General features: G+C 47.4%; 1 protein-coding gene across 1 annotated transcript in view; it reads right to left on the minus strand.

Annotated features, from left to right (window-relative positions):
- The window catches only part of ABCC10 (ATP binding cassette subfamily C member 10), a 161,627-nt gene that overhangs the window by 109,047 nt on the left and 34,054 nt on the right, over positions 1–18,526 (minus strand). Inside the window, exons 4-6 of the mRNA XM_069236268.1 lie at positions 9,509–9,736; positions 8,876–9,032; positions 6,731–6,888 (exon numbers count right to left, since the gene is read on the minus strand). Coding sequence (XP_069092369.1) covers positions 6,731–6,888; positions 8,876–9,032; positions 9,509–9,736 — 543 coding nt within the window. The remainder of the gene's footprint in view (positions 1–6,730; positions 6,889–8,875; positions 9,033–9,508; positions 9,737–18,526) is intronic.

Here is an 18,526-nt window from a genome sequence, read left to right on the forward strand (position 1 = left end):
TAACAAAACCTATTGGCTGGATTTGTCTCTGAGTGTGTGTACCTCATTTATTGTCTATGTGTATGTACAACAAATGCTTAACACTACTCCTTGGATAAGCCTACTGCTCGACCACACTACCACAAAATAGAGCATTAGTATTATCTCTTTTTGCCACTATCGTACCTCTAAGGGGAACCCTTGGACTCTGTGCATGCTATTCCTTACTTTGAAATAGCACATACAGAGCCAACTTCCTACACCACCCATCACTTTTGTATATTTCAGTGCTTCATCAAGCTGGCCTGAGCAAGTCCTTCCAGTCAGCTGGGCTTTGGCTTTCATCTATGAATCAGCTAATCCCTCTTGAAAGCTGCATGTCGGTGGTCCAGCACCAAGATGAATCTGCAAACGTCCACGATTTAGGCCAAGTTCAGAAGCACAGAATCACAACTAGGCCAGGATTCCACTCCTGGGTCTTCAGAGCCTGCTGGTGCACCCGACCTCCTAGTCGAATATATGAAACAAGTATTGGCTGAAGAAACTAGCATGTATTCTGCTCTGATGACCGAGCATGGCCACGTCTAGAGGATCCTCCAATTATTGAGGAACATTCTGCAAGAATACAGCCTTTCTGCCCTGCTGCCCCACCTGATCCCAGTTGAGGCTGACTACATTGGATAAGGAATAGTTCTCGAAGAATTTTTGATCTGTGATCAATAAATATGGGACCTTAAAGTTTTATAGCTTGACCCCTCCCACATACTCCCACACCCCTTCTTTCTATAAGCCTGATACACAAACTACATTTTGTAGTACTTAAAGTAGTACTACGGTAGTATTACTTTCTTACAACAAAATGCAATTCACAAACCCACATGTGGAAATCTCCACCTCTCCAATATCTATATTTCCAATGGGGAGATGCTCACACATCTAAGTTGCAAGCTTACAACTTAGTAGTAAATGCAGGAGGGACCGGGGGAGTAGCTGCAAAATAGGCACCATCTACTACTAAATGGGAGAGGCTTAGAAAAGGGTGCAGAGGGGGTTAGGGGAGGGCTAAGGAGGGGCTTATAGAGAAACCGGCACCACCCACAAAAGGGTAAATCCATTGCTTTTCGCAAACTGCACTTTGGTACTGCAAACAGCCTCCCATAGGAAATAATGGGGGCAGGAACTTAAAACAGCATTCCATAGGAAATAATGTTAAAATAGATTATTTCAACTTTTTAATAATACATATTAATTTAATGGAAACAAATTACATATAAATAAAAAAGAATTATAATTTTAGGATATAATATTTTAATAACCTGGTTTTGAAAATTTTAGTGGGTTTGTATTTCATCATTTTAAATAACTTTATAATTTTTAATAAATTATAAATAATCAGAAATTTTACTTTACATGGCATTTTTTAAACTAAAACTTTAAAAAGCCTGTCAAAGCTCCCGCCAAGTCAGAGCAAACAGCTATGTCCCAGGGGTGGTCCCCCCGGGATATAGCAGGAGCTGGCCCTGGGGTTTGGTGGTCCCCAGGGTCATTATTGGCTCCACAAGGGTGGCCAGCATTTCTTTTTAGCCCCAGGGAGGTGGCGGTCCCCTGGGGCAGGGGTCCGTGATGGCCCCCCATCTTATTTTATTTCAGACCCCTTAAGTAGAATGAATTGACCCAGGGAGGTGGCAGTCCCCAGGGCTGCTGGGGGTGGTGGCGTTCAGCATGGGGACCCCCTCGCATTAATTGCATACTTAGCCCCACGGGAGTGGTGGGCGCCGGGGCTGCGGGGGAGGCCATACAAGCCTTGCCAATTAAAAATAAATGTTTTGCCCCAGGAAGGTGGTGGATGCCGGGGAGGTGGCAATACCAGGGGCTTTCAAAAACCAATACACCAAATAGCAAAAAGCACTTTTTTCTGGACCAAGAGCTACTTTTCTACCAAATTTAGTGTAATTCCATCCAGCAGTTCGGGCTGTAGTTGTGTCTAAAATCCCTATGGGAATTAAAATTAGAAATGCACTTTTTGTGTCCTCCCCTTTTTCCCGGCCCTCGCTTGACGGATCACCCTGAAACTTCCCATGCACAACAAGATTCTCTGGTACACTTTTTTGGAATTTTGCAAAGATTCGTCAAACGGCGGCAAGTATATAGGAAAGACAAAAAAAATGTTTTCTATGGAAACATGGCCCTAATTATAACTACCTCCTGCCAACCTACAGTTGGTAACATATATTGTTTATATAGTTGCTTGTACAGGTTGCATCAGCATGCTGATATTTCAGTTACCTTGATCCTATTGGATTTCTCAGAACCATCTGATACTGTTAACCATCAAATCTTGCTTGCTAGACTTCGTCTTCAGGGCATGGTGTGGTCTTCGTTTTCTGACTTAGCATACTGAACCCAAAAAGTGTATTTTTCCACTTTTGGCTCCATGGTCAGAACAGTAACCTATGGAGTTGCCTAGAGCTCTATGTTGTCCCCTTGCCTCTTTAATTTGCAAGATACCTCTTTCACATCTAATCCAGTCATTCAGCTTTGAACTTTTTATGTACGCAGATGACACCCAAATTATTATGAAACTCTCCATTTTACACGATTGCTTGTCCATTGTTGAGAACTAGATGTACACTCTCCATGAACAGATGAACAGTGAAAAGACAGACTGTCTACTGAGACTCTCCCCGTTCTAGGATTACCTTTTGGCTTCCTTATCTGGGTTCATAACATTCTCCTGTGACCTATGTGAAAAGTCCAGATGCACAAAACTGACTCCCCATTGTCTATAACTGACCGAATCAACACAGTGGTCAGTTTCTGTTTTCTTCCAGCTGTGTACATTAAAACGCATGTTGCATTTTTCACTATCTAACTTCTTTGATTTCAGCAAAGCTGGATTGCTACAACTGAGTGTATGTAGACCATCCCTTGTGTTTGAGTCGTCAGCTTCAGCTGGTTCAAAACTTAGCTGCTAGGTTAGATCAAGATACATTAATTACGAAATCATGTCTCTGCTGCTCTGGCCACCTTGCACTGATCATCACTCATAGAATGTGTGGTGTTTGAATTTATGTGCCTAGTTTGTAAACCAGTTTATTAAACACATGAAACGTGATGCAGTAATGCTTGCAGTTAGTCTAAACACTGCGAGTCATCTGGGTAGCAATCCAACCCCTTGTTTTTCATCCGCTGTGCCCCTCTAGACAGAGGCCTGCCTTCTGCAAATCATTACTGATCCTGCTCTCCGAGGGAACAGTCCACCCGAACGGCCAGGTGAAGTCTCCTCCGGAAGGAAACACAAGCAACCCCAGATCAATGGGGGCCTTCTGAGGCCTCGTCTGTGAGGCACAGCTTGGGTCATTTGGCATACAAAAAGGTTTATGCCACTGGAACTTCCTTTCTGTGTCAACTTTTTCAGCTGTATGGACCAGGTCCCCATTTAATGATCTTTACATCAATTCTTTTTGGTGGTGGCTCCAACACATAAGAGGAAATCTTTAGAAGGCCAGAGTTGCTTGGTGACCACAGTGGTAAACAGAATTTGCAGAAGTTCCAAGGGGCCTTGACGATGGGGTTGCTTCCTTCAGTTCCTTAAATTAATTTTCTCTATTTTTCAGTGCTTGCTGACAGGTGAATAGTAACTTGAGCTTTTGTTTTTTCAATGGAGCATCAAGACACCCCTCTGGGTGAACGTTTTTGCTTTATAAAAGCCTAATCTAGGCTGCTTAGTCAAAACACACATTGACTCTGTTCATTGTGATGTTAGAATTTTCTGAAGACAGCAATGCTCTTTCCTCAATCCCTTGATTCCCTCTACCCCGCAAATGATTGTTCTGTGGTCAATCATTTCCATTTCCCCAGATATGTATGTATGTAGAAAAACTGCAATAGATATGACTATCATACATATATACATCCAGCCATACAGAGACTGCAATAGACAGATATATATCCAGACTGTTGCACACTGACATAGCGTCAGGATTGTGGCATTCTGCCACTAGATGTAACTTACGAGGGCCCTTTGAGAACCGGCCATTCACATAAATTCTTACCATACTTAGTTTCACTTCACCTTTGAGGCCAGGTTCCTGTTCCACTTCCACGAAGAGTTATGGTCCTCGTAGTTCCCTCTGTATTCAGACCCTCCCTACATCACGCCTGGTGCTGGTTCCCCGCTCACTTGCTTGGCTCCTGGATCCTATAATTATTCTGACAGCTTTATATCTGCACTCAGGACTTTTCCTTTCTTGGCTCAGATCCACACTCCTACCCAGACCTTCCTATTCCCTGTCTGGTGCTCATAGAATCCCTGGGCCTACTTTTTCCAAGTCCCAGTTCAGCCATCCCTTCATTGCTTTTTCCCTGATTCCTTGCACCTGACGTATTCCTTGCACCTGGCTCTCTCACCGCATCTATGCTCCTCCTCTGAGCCTCCAGACTTTGTCGAGTCCTCTCGTGCTCCATCACGTCCTTGCTGTTGTTATACTTGGTTTGTCTTTTGATTTTGTTTCTATCTCTTCTGTTCTTGTATCCTTATTTCTGTGATTGTCACTGTTCCTAGTCTTGTCTGGACTGTTCCTGGTCTATCCAGTTACATGTACACTCCTTGCCTTGTGTTCTCTGTATTTCAGCCCTAAACCTGACTTTTATCCCCATCCTCCTTTCGTGGGCCAGTTCCTCTCCTTTCCTTCAGGCCTTGTATTCCAGCTCTGCTCCTGATTCCATCCATTATCCCTGAGCCCAGTTTCTATTTTGATGCTCCTTGTTTTGTTTCCTGCCGTCCTGTCTTGTGGTTATACAGTCATTTTGGTTGTTAAAGCTTCCATGGGGGCCAGTTAAACCCCAAGGCTTGTGCCTCTGGCACAGAGAACCCCCCTCCGCTCCTTCTCTATAGGAGCTGCTGGGTGTCTCCTCGAACTCTGAGATTAATCAGCTCCTTGCTTTCATATAAGATGTTTTCACCTCAAAGAGAGATCACTAGCCAAGGCGCATATAAACTATAAATTTATGATAGTTTGTCTGTCGTCTTCCTTGTTCCCCTCTGTTGCAGAACTTGTGTTATCTTATAGTTTCCTGATCAAAGCCTGTCCCTGCCTAATCCGGTGCTCCGCCTCAGTGCCCACTTCCTTCCAGCCTTCAAACACTTACTGTTATGTTTTACCTCGGCACTGGAAATCTTTTTTACCTACAGAGAGCTCACTCCACCCCCTGTATTTCAGTCTTGTCCCGAAATTACCCAGCTAGACCCCTGACACAGAGACAGATCGGCAACCCAAGAAGGAACCAGTGCCAGCTGAACGGTGACAGAAGGATGGTTGTGACGGAAGGATTGTTGTGACAGAAGGATTGTTGTGACAGAAGGATTGTTGTGACAGAAGGATTGTTGTGACAGAAGGATTGTTCTTTGGGCTCTATGTAATCAGTGGTTACTGCGAAGTTTGTATGGTTGGTGCTGACATTTACCACTGGTGTCTCGAGGTCACATATATTGTACTACAACTGGATAGCCAAGTTACTTTCATTAAGCATCTGACTCTCCAGGGGAAAGAGATGAGCAATCATGGATTCAGGGCATACTATAGGTGACGGGAAAACACTCAATAGATGTGATTGCCAGTCACAGATAGGACTTGTCAAACAAAAAGACCTTTAGTTAGATACACAGGGGGAAGGTGACAATAGAAATTAAGATATGCGGGTGGCAGCACCTTTTGGGCTATTGATAGACAGGGAGGTTGATAAACCCGTGGACGTTTATGTCATTATGATTCTATGGGTATACAGCACTGACTGTCCTCTGCCACTGTATTAAATGCTAAGAAAGTTTGTTTGCAAAAATAAAAAATAAAAAAATACTTAAATGTTTAATTTCAAATTAAGTTGTTAACGCTGTAACATTTTTTTATATTGTTCTACATTTAAAATGTATACAATTAATATTAATAGTGAAGATAAACACAATTTTCCTATTTTTTTTAAAGCTTAATAAAGTTTTATATTTTTCCCTCTACTTTGCTAAATTGAGACATCTGCCCCGATTGGGGAGGTCTTCGCAAGTGTTTGGAACATTAAAAACTGCTGCAAAGTCCCTATTGATAGTAACTTAATGGGCATATTTGAGGTTTTTATTGATTCAAACCCCTATTTCCTAGGCTGGGAAGATGTAAGTCTACACTTTGAGTAACTTTGCATAAATGGTGAATAGTCAAACACAGTAAAGTTACACAAAAGTATAAGAGTAAACTTCCACTTGTAGGTATATTCACATGCAAGTATACCTTTGTGAATAGCCCCCAGTGTGTCTGATCCTGAACAGTAAGCAGTAAACTTAATCATCTTAAAAACTTAACTGGAGAGGTAAAGTCACATGTCAAGATAAACTGGCTGTAAGGGGTCAGATGCCCTAAGATGACTCTCTGGTAGGTGGAAGAGCCCATTCAGGAGCTCTACTGGTCACAGGTCTTTGGGGACATCAAACTTCAGATACCCACGTCATGCAAAAGGCTGGTTGTTGTCTAGAAATGTAGCTGTTAGGGCACCATGGGCTGGGATGCCCTCTAGGCACACACACATGAGAAGTCAGGTCTGGGAACTAGAATTTGGGTTAGCAGACAACTTTAAAAGCAGAGATATGTGGAACAGTACTTGCCAGTAAAACTGATCAGACTCTACTGGAGTCAATCCACCCAACATTACACGTCTTCAAAGCCTGGGTGAAGAGTAAAAACCTGGGTCCTCTTTGTCTCACCTCTTTCACTGCCAGGTGCTCGATGACTGCCTCTAGGGCCCCTTTCCGCCCTTGCTCCTCATTGGACACACGCACACTATCGCTGGCCAGGCCCGGAGGCACCCATGAAAATACGGCATTATGAACCTCAAGCGCTGAGCTGGAATCTAAGGGAGCATCTGAGAAAGGGAAAAGAAAGTCCCAAAATAATGTTACAACACCCCAAGTCATTTACACAGTTCAGATGCATCTAGAGATAGTTTTGATGTATTTGTTTGTGATTCTTGTGTAGCACTGGAGGTCCATTCATGGCACTTAAAGTTTGTGTCATCAAAAGGATTTGTCAGTGACCATATTATTGCACTTCGAGAGTAGACTGCCAGCAGAGAGACAACAATGAGGAACACAAATGACATATACAAAGGGAACATTGTTACAAGAATGCCATACCTCCCCGCAGGTAATTTGTAGGATTCAAGCGAGTCCCAGGGACCCTGCCCAGAACTCAGGACTGGAATAAATTTTTTGAGCGTCCATCTATTTATTGCCCCAATTCACCAACCCAGTTTGAATATGCTTGAATTTACAATAGAGCATTAGCTGGCAGCTCCACGTATTTCAGGATGAGAGGAGGACCTCGCTAGGCTCCGGGATCTATGTGCTGATGGAAGGAAATTGACGTTTGCAGCAACAAAGAGCAGTGAGACCCTAGTCAGTTACCCTGAGAGGGCATTTTTACTGAGCTTTTATCCATTTCATTCATGTTCCAAGACGAGTTTCTGCAAGGGCATTTACTCCCCATTCGGTGCCCCGAGGGAGATTGTTTACATCATATTCTCACCCCATAAAGGGCATTCATAGTTTGCTCTATATCACCTGACACCTCCCCTTCAGCTATTAAGTTCTATGAACCTATATTTAAGTGCTGCTGTTAAGAAGTGCTGCACAGTGGTGCTGAGTGAAAGGACCCCATGCATAGGCAAGCACTTTGTACCAAGACCCAGCATGTCTGTCTCCATTTATTTGCATTGTTTACGAGTGAGTTACAATGTACCCCCATAGATACTAAACAACCACCTGCGGCAAGCAGAACTTCTGACTGGGAAGTTGCCGATAAAGCAGCTACCTCCCCGCCGGGCCCATTGCGACTTTCCCGCTGGCCTAGTGGGAAACAGCCTACAGCATTGACTCCGGCTCATAATCGATCCGGCGGCAATGCTGTAGGATGCAGGGTGCAAAGCTGCCAGTGAACAATGCGAGGGTGCTGTCCCGGGGGGCCCTCCACTGCCCATGCCAAGTGCAGCCATTCTCTGCCAGCCTTTTCATGGCGATGTTATAGCCATGAAATCGCTGGCGGAGCACGTGGTCGTTATCCCCAGGGCAGCGCTGCCCTGGTGGATTAGGACAGCCAGACCGCTGGGATAACTAATCCTGGCAGTCAGACCGCGGCACGACCGCCATGTTCATAATGTGGCGCTCGGACCGCCGCACTGGTGGCAGACCGTCTGCCACCACGAGTCTGGAGGTCAAGTGATCGCCAGACTCGTAATGACCACCAAAGTGTCCCTTAGAGATAAGTCACACTCTCCTCTGTGCCAATCAGGCATCACTTACACTATACTCTGTGCCCATTAGAAGGCATTTATAAAAGGCCAGTGACCTCAGAAGACACCCACATCTAGCTGGGTACCTCTCAGACAGTGCTCATACCTGGATCGGTGCTCCTAGGAGGCATTCACGTGCAAAGGCACTGACGCTCATAAGACGCTCAAACTCCTTCATGTGCCCATCAAGGAAGATTGTGACCCAACTCAATGCCACTCAAAGAGCAGCCTGACTTGGGCTTTGTACTCCAGAGGTTCTTCCCACTGTCCGCAACTCCCTAACTTTGGAGGTAGCATCCATTGCTAATATGTGATTCTTAAATAACCCTGGGTCCTCTGCATTGTGGCAATCACAAATGGGAGTGACATGCCCTCTGATGACTTATCCACCACACTCTCAGCCCAGCAAAGGACATTCTTGTAGACATTGTTTCTAAGACAGCATTTCTACCCCAACATGTACCCTATAGATGACATTATCACCACGTCCCTCAGAGAGTACTCTATAGCCATACTGCCCCCAAACGAAGGTCTGCTGGTCATTTCCCCTTCCCCATCTTACCTGCACTGTAATAGGCTGCCAGGTCCTGATCCGACAACTCAAGGAAGCGCTGGATACGGTTCAGGGACACCTTGGCTTCCAAAATCCCATTCAGAACCCATGGGAAGTTATTGAGAGGAAGGATCAGCATCCCAACGAGGGCGAGCGCCGTGAACACCTGGGTGGGGAAGAGAAGTCCGTGAGAATCCCCAAGGAGGCTCGATTGGGAGAGGTGAACGGATGTGGGAAAGATGGACTGAGTCAGAGGGCGCGACGGGGAAGAGAATGGCAATAGTTATGGTGCGTTGCAGTCATATGGAAAGGAGAGAACCAGAGAGACGGGGTTAGTCAGAGGGGCAGTAAGAGGAACAGGAAGGGCAGAAGGATATGGGCAGTGAAAGGGGCAGACATGATAGAAAACAAGGTGAGCACTGTCAGAGGGACAGGAAGAAAGGATAAAAAGGTGAGGACATGAATAGGTAGGAAAAATGATGGTGGGGCGATGACAGAAAGAAAAGGTCTGACAGAGCGGAGGATTCTCTCAATGGTAAAGACGCTGAGGGCAAACAGCTGCATGCGAGAAACCACAGAGAGAGTAAAAGACAGAAGCGGTGCAGGAAAAAAAAGGAGATGCCAAAACATTCTTCCACTAACCTTGGCGGCTGTGAGCTCGTGCCCTAGAAGTACGTAGGTGATGAAGGTGAGGATGGAGATTACCACCGGAAGAGCCGCCCAGAGATACACGCACACAGCATCCAGGTACTTGAGGGCCCGCAGACTCTTTAGCTCCTTCTTCCGGAAGTTGTTCACCTTGGCTGCAAAGTGCTTTTCCCAGGTGTAGAATTTTATGACTCTTATCCCGTAGAGGACCTCGGTCATAAGCTGCGGGGAGGAAAGAACAAAGAAGAACTGAAGGACTCTGAATCAGATCATTCCCAGCACCTCCTGATACGGTGGTGTAGACAAGTGCTGATGAGTGTTCCTGGATTACACACGGTGCCACAGTTCCACTAACACCCAAAGCTACAAGCGACTAGAAACAATATCTGCTTCTGAGTTATCTAGCTGCCCAAGTCATCCAGCATTTACACAAGTTGTAAGCATTAGGGAATGGACATTATTTGGATGTTCATTATGTTAAATGGACATTAGTAGAGGCTCACCGTCAGCCTACAGACCACTCTCTAGGGGCAAAAAGACCACCCACCATGAGCCTACACACCACTGCAACATTCTGGATAGCTTTTCCTAGAATTATTCTTTATCGCCCATGGTACGTTCATGACAAGTGCATAGTACATGAAAGTGACACTTTCAGACAAAATAATAAGGGTCTGATACATCCACAATAATATTTATAAGTGTGTGCTGGATTAAGTCTGTACCACCTTACAATACTTGCCAGTATGTTTCCTATAAGTTTAGGAAGGGGGGGAAAGGCTCACTTGCTCAACGGCAAGCCCCACAACTCCACTGTCCCGGACTCCACAGAATCTTCAAATTCTGCTTTAATATATGGAGAGGAAAGTATCTAAAGTGTTATTAATGTTGAGGGGTAGGAAAGATGCCCAAGTGTCCGGTCTGGGGGTGAGGTAAACTCTGTTGCGTTCTGTATTTGTGTCTGTTACAACCATTCAGCATTGCTTTCTACTGTATTATGGGTACGGATTTGGTTGAAGCAAGGGCTTAAACCCCCAGATAGTGTCAATGAAGGAAGTAGCTGAGCTGCCAAACGCCTGTGGGTCAAAGCTGTGAAGCACATGTTGTATGAGCTTAATTTAGCTGTTTGACAGACTCAGAACCAGTACAACATCGATTACTTAAATATGCTTCTCCTTATAGAAGTTAAAAGATAAAAGAATATAAAAATGAAATCCTTGCATCGAAACGTCACCTTTGGCAAAGACGATTGATTGAAATAATGCAGCTAACAGGCAAAAAAGATTTAAGACAATTGTTGGAATTTATTTAGAAAGGAACATTGTGCTGCCAACCAGTTTCAAACACAGGAAAGTTGGAAGAAGTCAGTCTGGGAGCTTAATGTAATCAATTCCTTCACATACCTCTCTGGCAAGACTGCCGTTATGGTGCCTTATATGTGTGACAGCCTGCAGGGGACATTCCTGCCCCAATAGACACCCTCATCCCCTTGCAATCACAGTAGACACCCATCTCATGTTATCTAAGCCAACATATCAACACTTCCTCACCCCTACTACCTATCAGAGTTCTACAGTGTCTGCCAGTTTGATGGTCAGGAGGGCCCTTCAAACACCACATATGCACGCCCCTTTGTCAAACAAAATGCAAAAGAGGAGAGGAGGGCCAAAAGACCAGAAGATCTTCAAGCAAATTAATAAATACAGCAGCAAAGGGTATCACCAGTGAGCGTCACTGTGACAGACCATAATCTCCAATTTCCATTACAGCCTGACACGAACTCCAGAATTCCTCTGCACAGTGTTGTTACATGTGGGAAAGCCGAGTTTAAACCTCAATCTCTGATCTGCCCTGTGGACGGCAACAAAACCACCGCAAAAAACACCCAAAGAAATCACAGTGAATGGTTTGCCAATTGACAAAACAACAAGTAACTAAAATGATCACTGCCACAAAAAGTGCTTTCAGGCTATTCTGGAAAGAGGTGAGAGTAGAATGAGCGAAAGGTTCAAAGAAAGTTTCAGTTCATGACCACATTAAAATCTGACCTACTGGCTTTGCCATTGCTTGTTATGTTACAAGCTGCTGCACTGAATGCCCTTGTGCATGTATGTGTCTTTGCTGTCGTGAAATGCAACTCAATCAAGCATTGGCAAAGCTAGTAGGCCTCACCTATTCAAGAGCTATTGGCTTTGGCAATAGTTTTTGCCATGTTGTACACCAGTGTGGCTGCTGTTCAGCCTGGCTAAAAGTTAGTGGCCTGAAGTGTCGTAGAGCAGAGTGGGGGGAGTAGAGTGCTGTGGAGTGGAGTAGGTGGAGTAGAGTGTCATAGTGTTGAGTAGAATTCAGTGGATCAGTGACAGCAAGTGTTGTAGAGTGCAGTGTCATAGAGTAGGGTGGAGTTGAGTGGGGTGGAGCAGGGTGGATTGGAATAAGGTAGTGGGGTGGACTGGACTTGAGTAGAGTGTGATGGATTAGACCGGGGTACAGTGGGGTGGATTGAGTGGAGTGCAGTGGGATGATTGGAATGAGTGAGGTGGATGGGGTGGATTGGATTGGAGTGCAGTGGACTGAAATGGGGTGAGGAGGATTGGACTGGGTGGGGTTGATTGGAATGGGGGTTGATTGGAATGGGGGTTTATTGGATTAGGGTAGGTGGATTGGAGTGATAGCTTGGGGTGGATTGGATTACAGTGGATAGAACCGCAGTGGAGTGGTATGGAGTGGGGTGAACTGGATTTGGGTGGAGGGGTGTGGGGTAGATTAGACTGGATTGAAGTGGACTGGATAAAGGAGGGGTGGATTGTGACGGACTGAATTAGAGTGAAGTGGGGTGGATTGGATTGGACTGGAGTGGGGTTGATTGGATTGAATTGGAGTGGGGTAGATTGGAGTGCGGTGAATTGGATTGAAGTGGGGTGGATTGGACTGGACTGGAGTGGGGTGAATTGGACTGGACTGGAGTGGATTGGATTGGAGTGGGGTGGACTGGAGTGGGCTTGATGTATTGGATTGGAGTCAGTGGATTGAACTTGGGGGGTAGATTGGACTGGGGTACAGTGGGATGGATTGGAGAAGAGTGGGGTTGATTGGAGTGGGGCGGACTGGAGTGGGTGGACTGGATGGGCTGGATTGAAGTGGGGCATATTGAAATGGGGTGAGGTGGACTGGAGTGGGGTGGTTTGGACTGTAGTGGGGTGGATTGGATTTGATTGCATTAAGGTGGGGTGGATTGCAGTGAGGTGAACTGGAATGAGAGGGGTGGACTGGAGTGGGGTGGGATGGGCTGGATTGGAGTGGGGTGGACTGGAATAGGTGGATTAGAGTGGGGGATGTGGTGGGGTGGATTGGATTGGACTGGAGGGAGGTGGATTGGATTGAGTGGGGTGGGGTGGACTGAAGTGGGGTAGACTGATTGGGTGGATTAGGGTGGGGTGGATTGGAATGAGGTGGGGTGGATCGGATTGGGTGGGTTGGAGTGGGTCGGGTGGACTGGAGTGGGGTGGATTTAGTAGAGTGGGGTGGATTAGATTGGATAGAGTTGGACTGGATTGGAGTGTTGTGGACTAGATTTAAATTGGGTGGATTACTGGAGTGGGTTGGACTGGAAAAAGGTGGATTGGTGTAGGGTGGATTGGATTGGGGTGGATTGAACTGGAGTGGATTAAGGTAGATTGGTTTGGAGTGGAATGGATTAGAGTGGTGTGGGTGGATTGTACTGGGGTGTATTGGGTGGGGGTGGAGTGGGTGGATTGTATTGCATGGGGTGGAATGGATTTGAGTGGGTGGATTTAAATAGGGTTGACTTGGATTGGAGAGGGTTGGATTGTATTGGGCTAGATTGTGATTGATTGATGTGGGATGGACTGGGTTGGATTGGAGTGGAGTGGGTTTGATTGGAATGGGGTGTGTTAGAATTGAATGGGGTGGACTGGTGTTGGGTGGATTGGACTGGAGTGGATTGTGGTAGATTAGAGTGGGTGGAATGGGGTGGACTGGAGTGGGGTACATTGGATTGCTGGATTGAATTGGTCTGGATCATCATATGTGAAAAAGTTGCCTAAAGAGAACATGCTGGGTGCTACCATCCTCCTTTATAAAGAAGTCATTAGGGGCTACATGTATCAATGTTTTAACAGGAGGATGACTCCAAATCTCCAAAGCATACCACATATGCCTCCTTTTTACTGGCTATACGATGCTTACAATTTACAAATTCTCTACTTACTAATAACCTGTAGTCCTTGGTAAACTGGCCTTTAAGTCAACTTTCATCTAGGGCTACTGGTCTTAACTGTATTTTAAAAAGCATTTGGCATTTTGTACTGTATTTCATGAAGCATTTGGTTATTGTTTCAATCGTTTTACAAACACATTTACGTAAATTAGTTTTGGTGTGGATCAGATCTTGTTCATCGTTTCTTTTCACACTGAAAGGTGACTCAATACCCACCAAAGACTGGGGAACTCTAGGCTGAAGAATATCATGTGAGAGAATAAGGAGAAATAAATAGTTATTTATATGCAGGACACAAACCACCCAAAGAAAAACCCTCTGCATCCTCAATAAACGTTCAAGTAGTGCTCTCATCATTTACAGATTCATTCATAAAACTGGACGGAACAGCCTCACTCTCTAGGCCTTTACCCTGCCAGATCCAGGAAAGGTGTAAGGGAAACTTTATGAAACAAAGAGCAAAAATGCTATAAGACAACAAGGTGTAAATTAGGGCTTGGAAAGAACTAGGACCAACTAGGCCTCTAGGAATCGAGAGACGCCCTTAAAGATAAATCTTGCCTGTGGATAAAATTGGCTAATACCAATACAAACACAAAATAAAATGATGGACGGAGTGTTGAGATTTTTCAAACACTCACCCCCAGTCATAGATCTGGGTTTAATCCATCGTTATTTTTCTCACCACATCACCCCAGTTTGGACCCAGCCATATGCAAATCAGTCTTGGCCCTGTCCCCCATGGGAACAGTCCAGCCCGAACTGCAGGCCAGAGCCTCTCTGGCCAGGAAACTAGCATCCTGGTACTTATTTCGGGGTATGACCCCTCATCAGCCATGGCTGGGCATATCCTAGCCACTTATGGCACACAAGGCAACATCACAACACAAAATAAAATGATGGACGGAGTGTTGAAACTTTTCAAACACTCACCCCAAGTCATACCTATCATACCTGATAGGACCTTACCATCAACAGACAGGGCAAAGGATGTGTCCATTGGAAACTTCCTCCTTTTCTTGTGGCTTAACAAAAATGTGAGGTGCTCAAAAGTAGTGGGCTGAAGATGTGTCATAAGTTGTGAAATGGATAGCTGGCATGGATAAACGTATTGCTCTGAAGGTACCTATTTACAAACCATGGGGTTGCGCCATAACACCCGTCAAAATACGAGAGCCATGGAAGTCTTTTTTTTAATACAAATTCTTTAGATTTTAAATTGCATAATTGTACAATCAGCACAATTAGACCAATTGAGCACGATTTGGCCTCAAGTGGCTCCACTGCATTTCCCAACATCTGTGGTGTTTATGGTGTGGTGATGCGTGGACGTTTTCGGTGTTGAAATCAGTGGGTGGTGGGTCACGAGGCCACGCAGCACATGTGAAGGATATGCAAGAGAGGGTGTAATGTCTTTGTGGGGCTTGCATTTGTGTATTTTTCTCCACATATGTTGTCTGTGATGGATCTGGCACTGTTATTCTATGAGGTGCCCTCTGCCCAGGTGTGTACCCAAAGGTCTTGCCGGGGTCAGCGGTCTTCAAAAATTATATGTTCCCGTAAATGTCTGCCAACAATTTGTTTCACAGATGTGCATTTTTTCTCTCCCAGTATGTCTTCCAGATGGGAGGGACCTCCTTTGCAGCCAGTCAGTAGGGTTCAGAAGTCACTCCTGTCATATTTTGAGATACATTTTTCCAGGATCAGTTTTGAGATATGCAGGGTGGCATATTTACCAAGGGCTTCTCTATACAGGGAATACCTCCTCAGATGAAGCTCAGCAAGCACATCCGCTCGCCATAATTTGTCATCAGCTACATGGACGGTTTGCCCACCCATCATGATCTTGCTTTTTGCCAAGACCAACACTAGATCGGCAAATCTATTTTCATGTTATCTCTTACCGGTGTGTTGGAATTTCCCCAGCAAGCATGTTGGGAGGATTCTATTGAGTTAGCCTCCAGGAGCTTTGTTTATGTCACAAACTACTTTCATCCAGAAATCCTTCATTACAGGACATTTCAACACCATATGGTAACTGGAGTCATCCACACGGCTTCTAGGGCAGCAATCTGAGTTAATGCTAAAATTGTCGCAGTCTGCCTGATGTGAGGTAAGTTTGATGGAGGTATTTAAATTGTATAAACCTAAACTTGCAGTTGCTGAAGACGGGCAGTGTTTATTCTAGTATCCTGGGCTAGTTATCACTAATTTCCACCTCCAGCATTTCCTCCAGTCGGACCTTCAGCTTGGTCACTGGTTTGTTGGTGGTCCCTGACAGGGCCCTGTTCAGATGTGTGATCGAACTCTATCACTCTGGTTCTATCAGTCCATTATTCCAGATCAGTCAGGCACTTCATATTTCTCCATCATCTTAGAATGTGCTTGAGATACCCGAATTGTACATATCTATGCATCTACGAGGCGTGGCCAGGACTCCGGCAATGGCGGTCGCTTGAGAGCTCGGCTCTGGAGGGGCCAGCTCGTGAACCCCGGCCCAGCGCGCCGGCACAATCCGCTGGAGTGCTAAACCGCCCGGCCGTGCTGCCGGAAAGTGGGCGGAGCGGCGGAACCCCCGGATCGAGCCCGGAGAACATTGCAGCCCGTGCGAGGCTGCCCAGGCGGTGAGGAGACCTGTGGCCTTTCTTCACCTCCGAAGCCGCGGCCTCGCGTGAGTAGCGGGCCGCGGCATGCACGGGAGGAGCTGCCGCCAAAAGACGGCAAAATCGTCCGAGCCCCGGATTTTGGAGGCGGGACCTAGCGACGCTGCGGGGACACCGTTGGACCTGCTGGTGCCCCCCCTGAAGGGGCGCCTCGCCCAAAACTAGTAAAACGGGTGTGGCCCTGATCTCAATGGGGCCGCCCCGTGAGCACAGGCACTTGCCCCACATGGACACCCTGACCAGTGGCAGTAAGCGGCGGGCGGCCCTCCCTGGCAGCAACCAGCAGAAGGATAGCCGGAAGGGTGAGTGACACCCCCTATCTCCCCCTTAGAGGAGGCGCAGACAACTTCGCACCGCCATTTGGGGGCCAGCGTGATATCCTGGCACACCACCGGCCATTGTGCGCACGTGTGGCGCAGGCGAGCGAGCACACCCACGAGCACACTGGTGCCACCAGCGGAAAAGTGGGTACGCTGAGCGGGGGATCGACTTTGCCCTGACGGCGCCGCGCGCCTGACACCAGCTGGCACGGCGGGCCCTGCCAGCGGGGACAGGCGAGGGGGTTGGCACTGCCTGGGGCGGTAAATACTCGCGGCTGGCCACGCCGGAGCCCCCCCACCCCCCTGAAGCAGAACACAACCGGCCGTGCGCCCAGGGCCCACCCAGCGACGACCACAAACAGCACCAAAGCTGCAGAGCCTAAAACGCGGGGTGAATCTCGGCGGCGACTCCCACGACAGCGCCCAGGTCGGCATCCGGCCCCCTCCCCGGGACAAACCTCTTGGTCGGACCGATGCCCCCCAAGGGCCGACATAGGGGCAGAGCCATGGAACCCCCAACACCCCCTGGGAACGGCGCAGCGGAACTGTTGAGCCAGCCACACTCCAAAGTTCAAGACACCCTAGACAAAATATTGGGAGCCATAGAGGACACAAAGTCAACACTGCAACAAGACATCAACCAAGTCGCGATTGAGGTGGGTCTCCTGAGAGCCGAACATCACAAGCTGGCCGACAGAGTCAAAGATACGGAGGCTACGCTGGCGGACATAACCCCAAGGCAGAAAGGCATGGCGGCGGAAGTAACCTCACTGGCTGACAGAGTAGCAAGACTTGAACAACGCGCTGAAGACGCAGAGGGGAGGAATAGAAGGAACAACGTACGAGTGGTGGGCCTTCCTGAGGGGTCCGAAGGGGAGAACATGGTAGAATTCCTGGAGAAATGGTTGAGCACGGAGGTTGCGCCGGGATGCCTGACTCCCTACTACACGTTAGAACGCGCTCACCGCGTGCCATCAAGACCACTGGCTCCTGGCAGACCCCCCGTGCCGTAATTGCTAAACTACTGCATTACAAGGACAGGGATATTCTCCTACAGAAAGCCAGAGAAACGGGCCCGTTCAAGGTAGCAAACGGAGAAGTAACACTATTCCCAGACTTTACGCTGGAGGTCCAGAACAGGCGAGCCTCAGTCTTAGCGGTCAAAAGAGCATTACGAACCGAAGGGATCCAATACTCGCTCTTATACCCTGCAAGGCTGAGAGTGATCGTGGATGGAAAGACCACTTTCTTCCAATCCCCGGAGGAGGCATGGGACTGGCTCGAGAGGCGCGGGGCCCAAACACTACGACCAGCGCTGACGGATGTTGGAGCTGGCGGGACCCGCCGAGCAACTAGGAGGAGGAGGCCCGGGGATCGCCCGCACCTGGCCCCGACGAAAACTCAGAGGGAAACAGGCAGAAGAGCGTCACTGGAGGCGGCGGCCCAGGTCGGTTGCGAGGTGTCCTCCCGTGAGGGCTCGGAGGTGGACTCCGATGACACAATAGTGTCATCCGCCGGGGGCTCGGGGAGCCCGTCCCGGGCACCAAAGGTGACTCCACAAACAGCTGACGAGCTTGGTTGACCTGGCTGCGCGACTGGGCCTGAAGACATAACAAACTGGACGAATGATTGGCCCCTCCGGTCCTGGCCGCTTCCCCCCTGACTATACCTCTCGCCTGTCTGGCTTGGCTGGCGAGTACTGTAATTATGTGTTTGGTAAAGTCGCACCGTTGCACGTTTTTTTGGGCTACCCATAGTTCCGAGGGTGCCCTGGGGAGGGGGAGTTGGGGTT

This window comes from Pleurodeles waltl, chromosome 5, assembly GCF_031143425.1.
Source record: "Pleurodeles waltl isolate 20211129_DDA chromosome 5, aPleWal1.hap1.20221129, whole genome shotgun sequence".
In the NCBI taxonomy this organism is placed as follows: Eukaryota; Metazoa; Chordata; class Amphibia; order Caudata; family Salamandridae; genus Pleurodeles; species Pleurodeles waltl.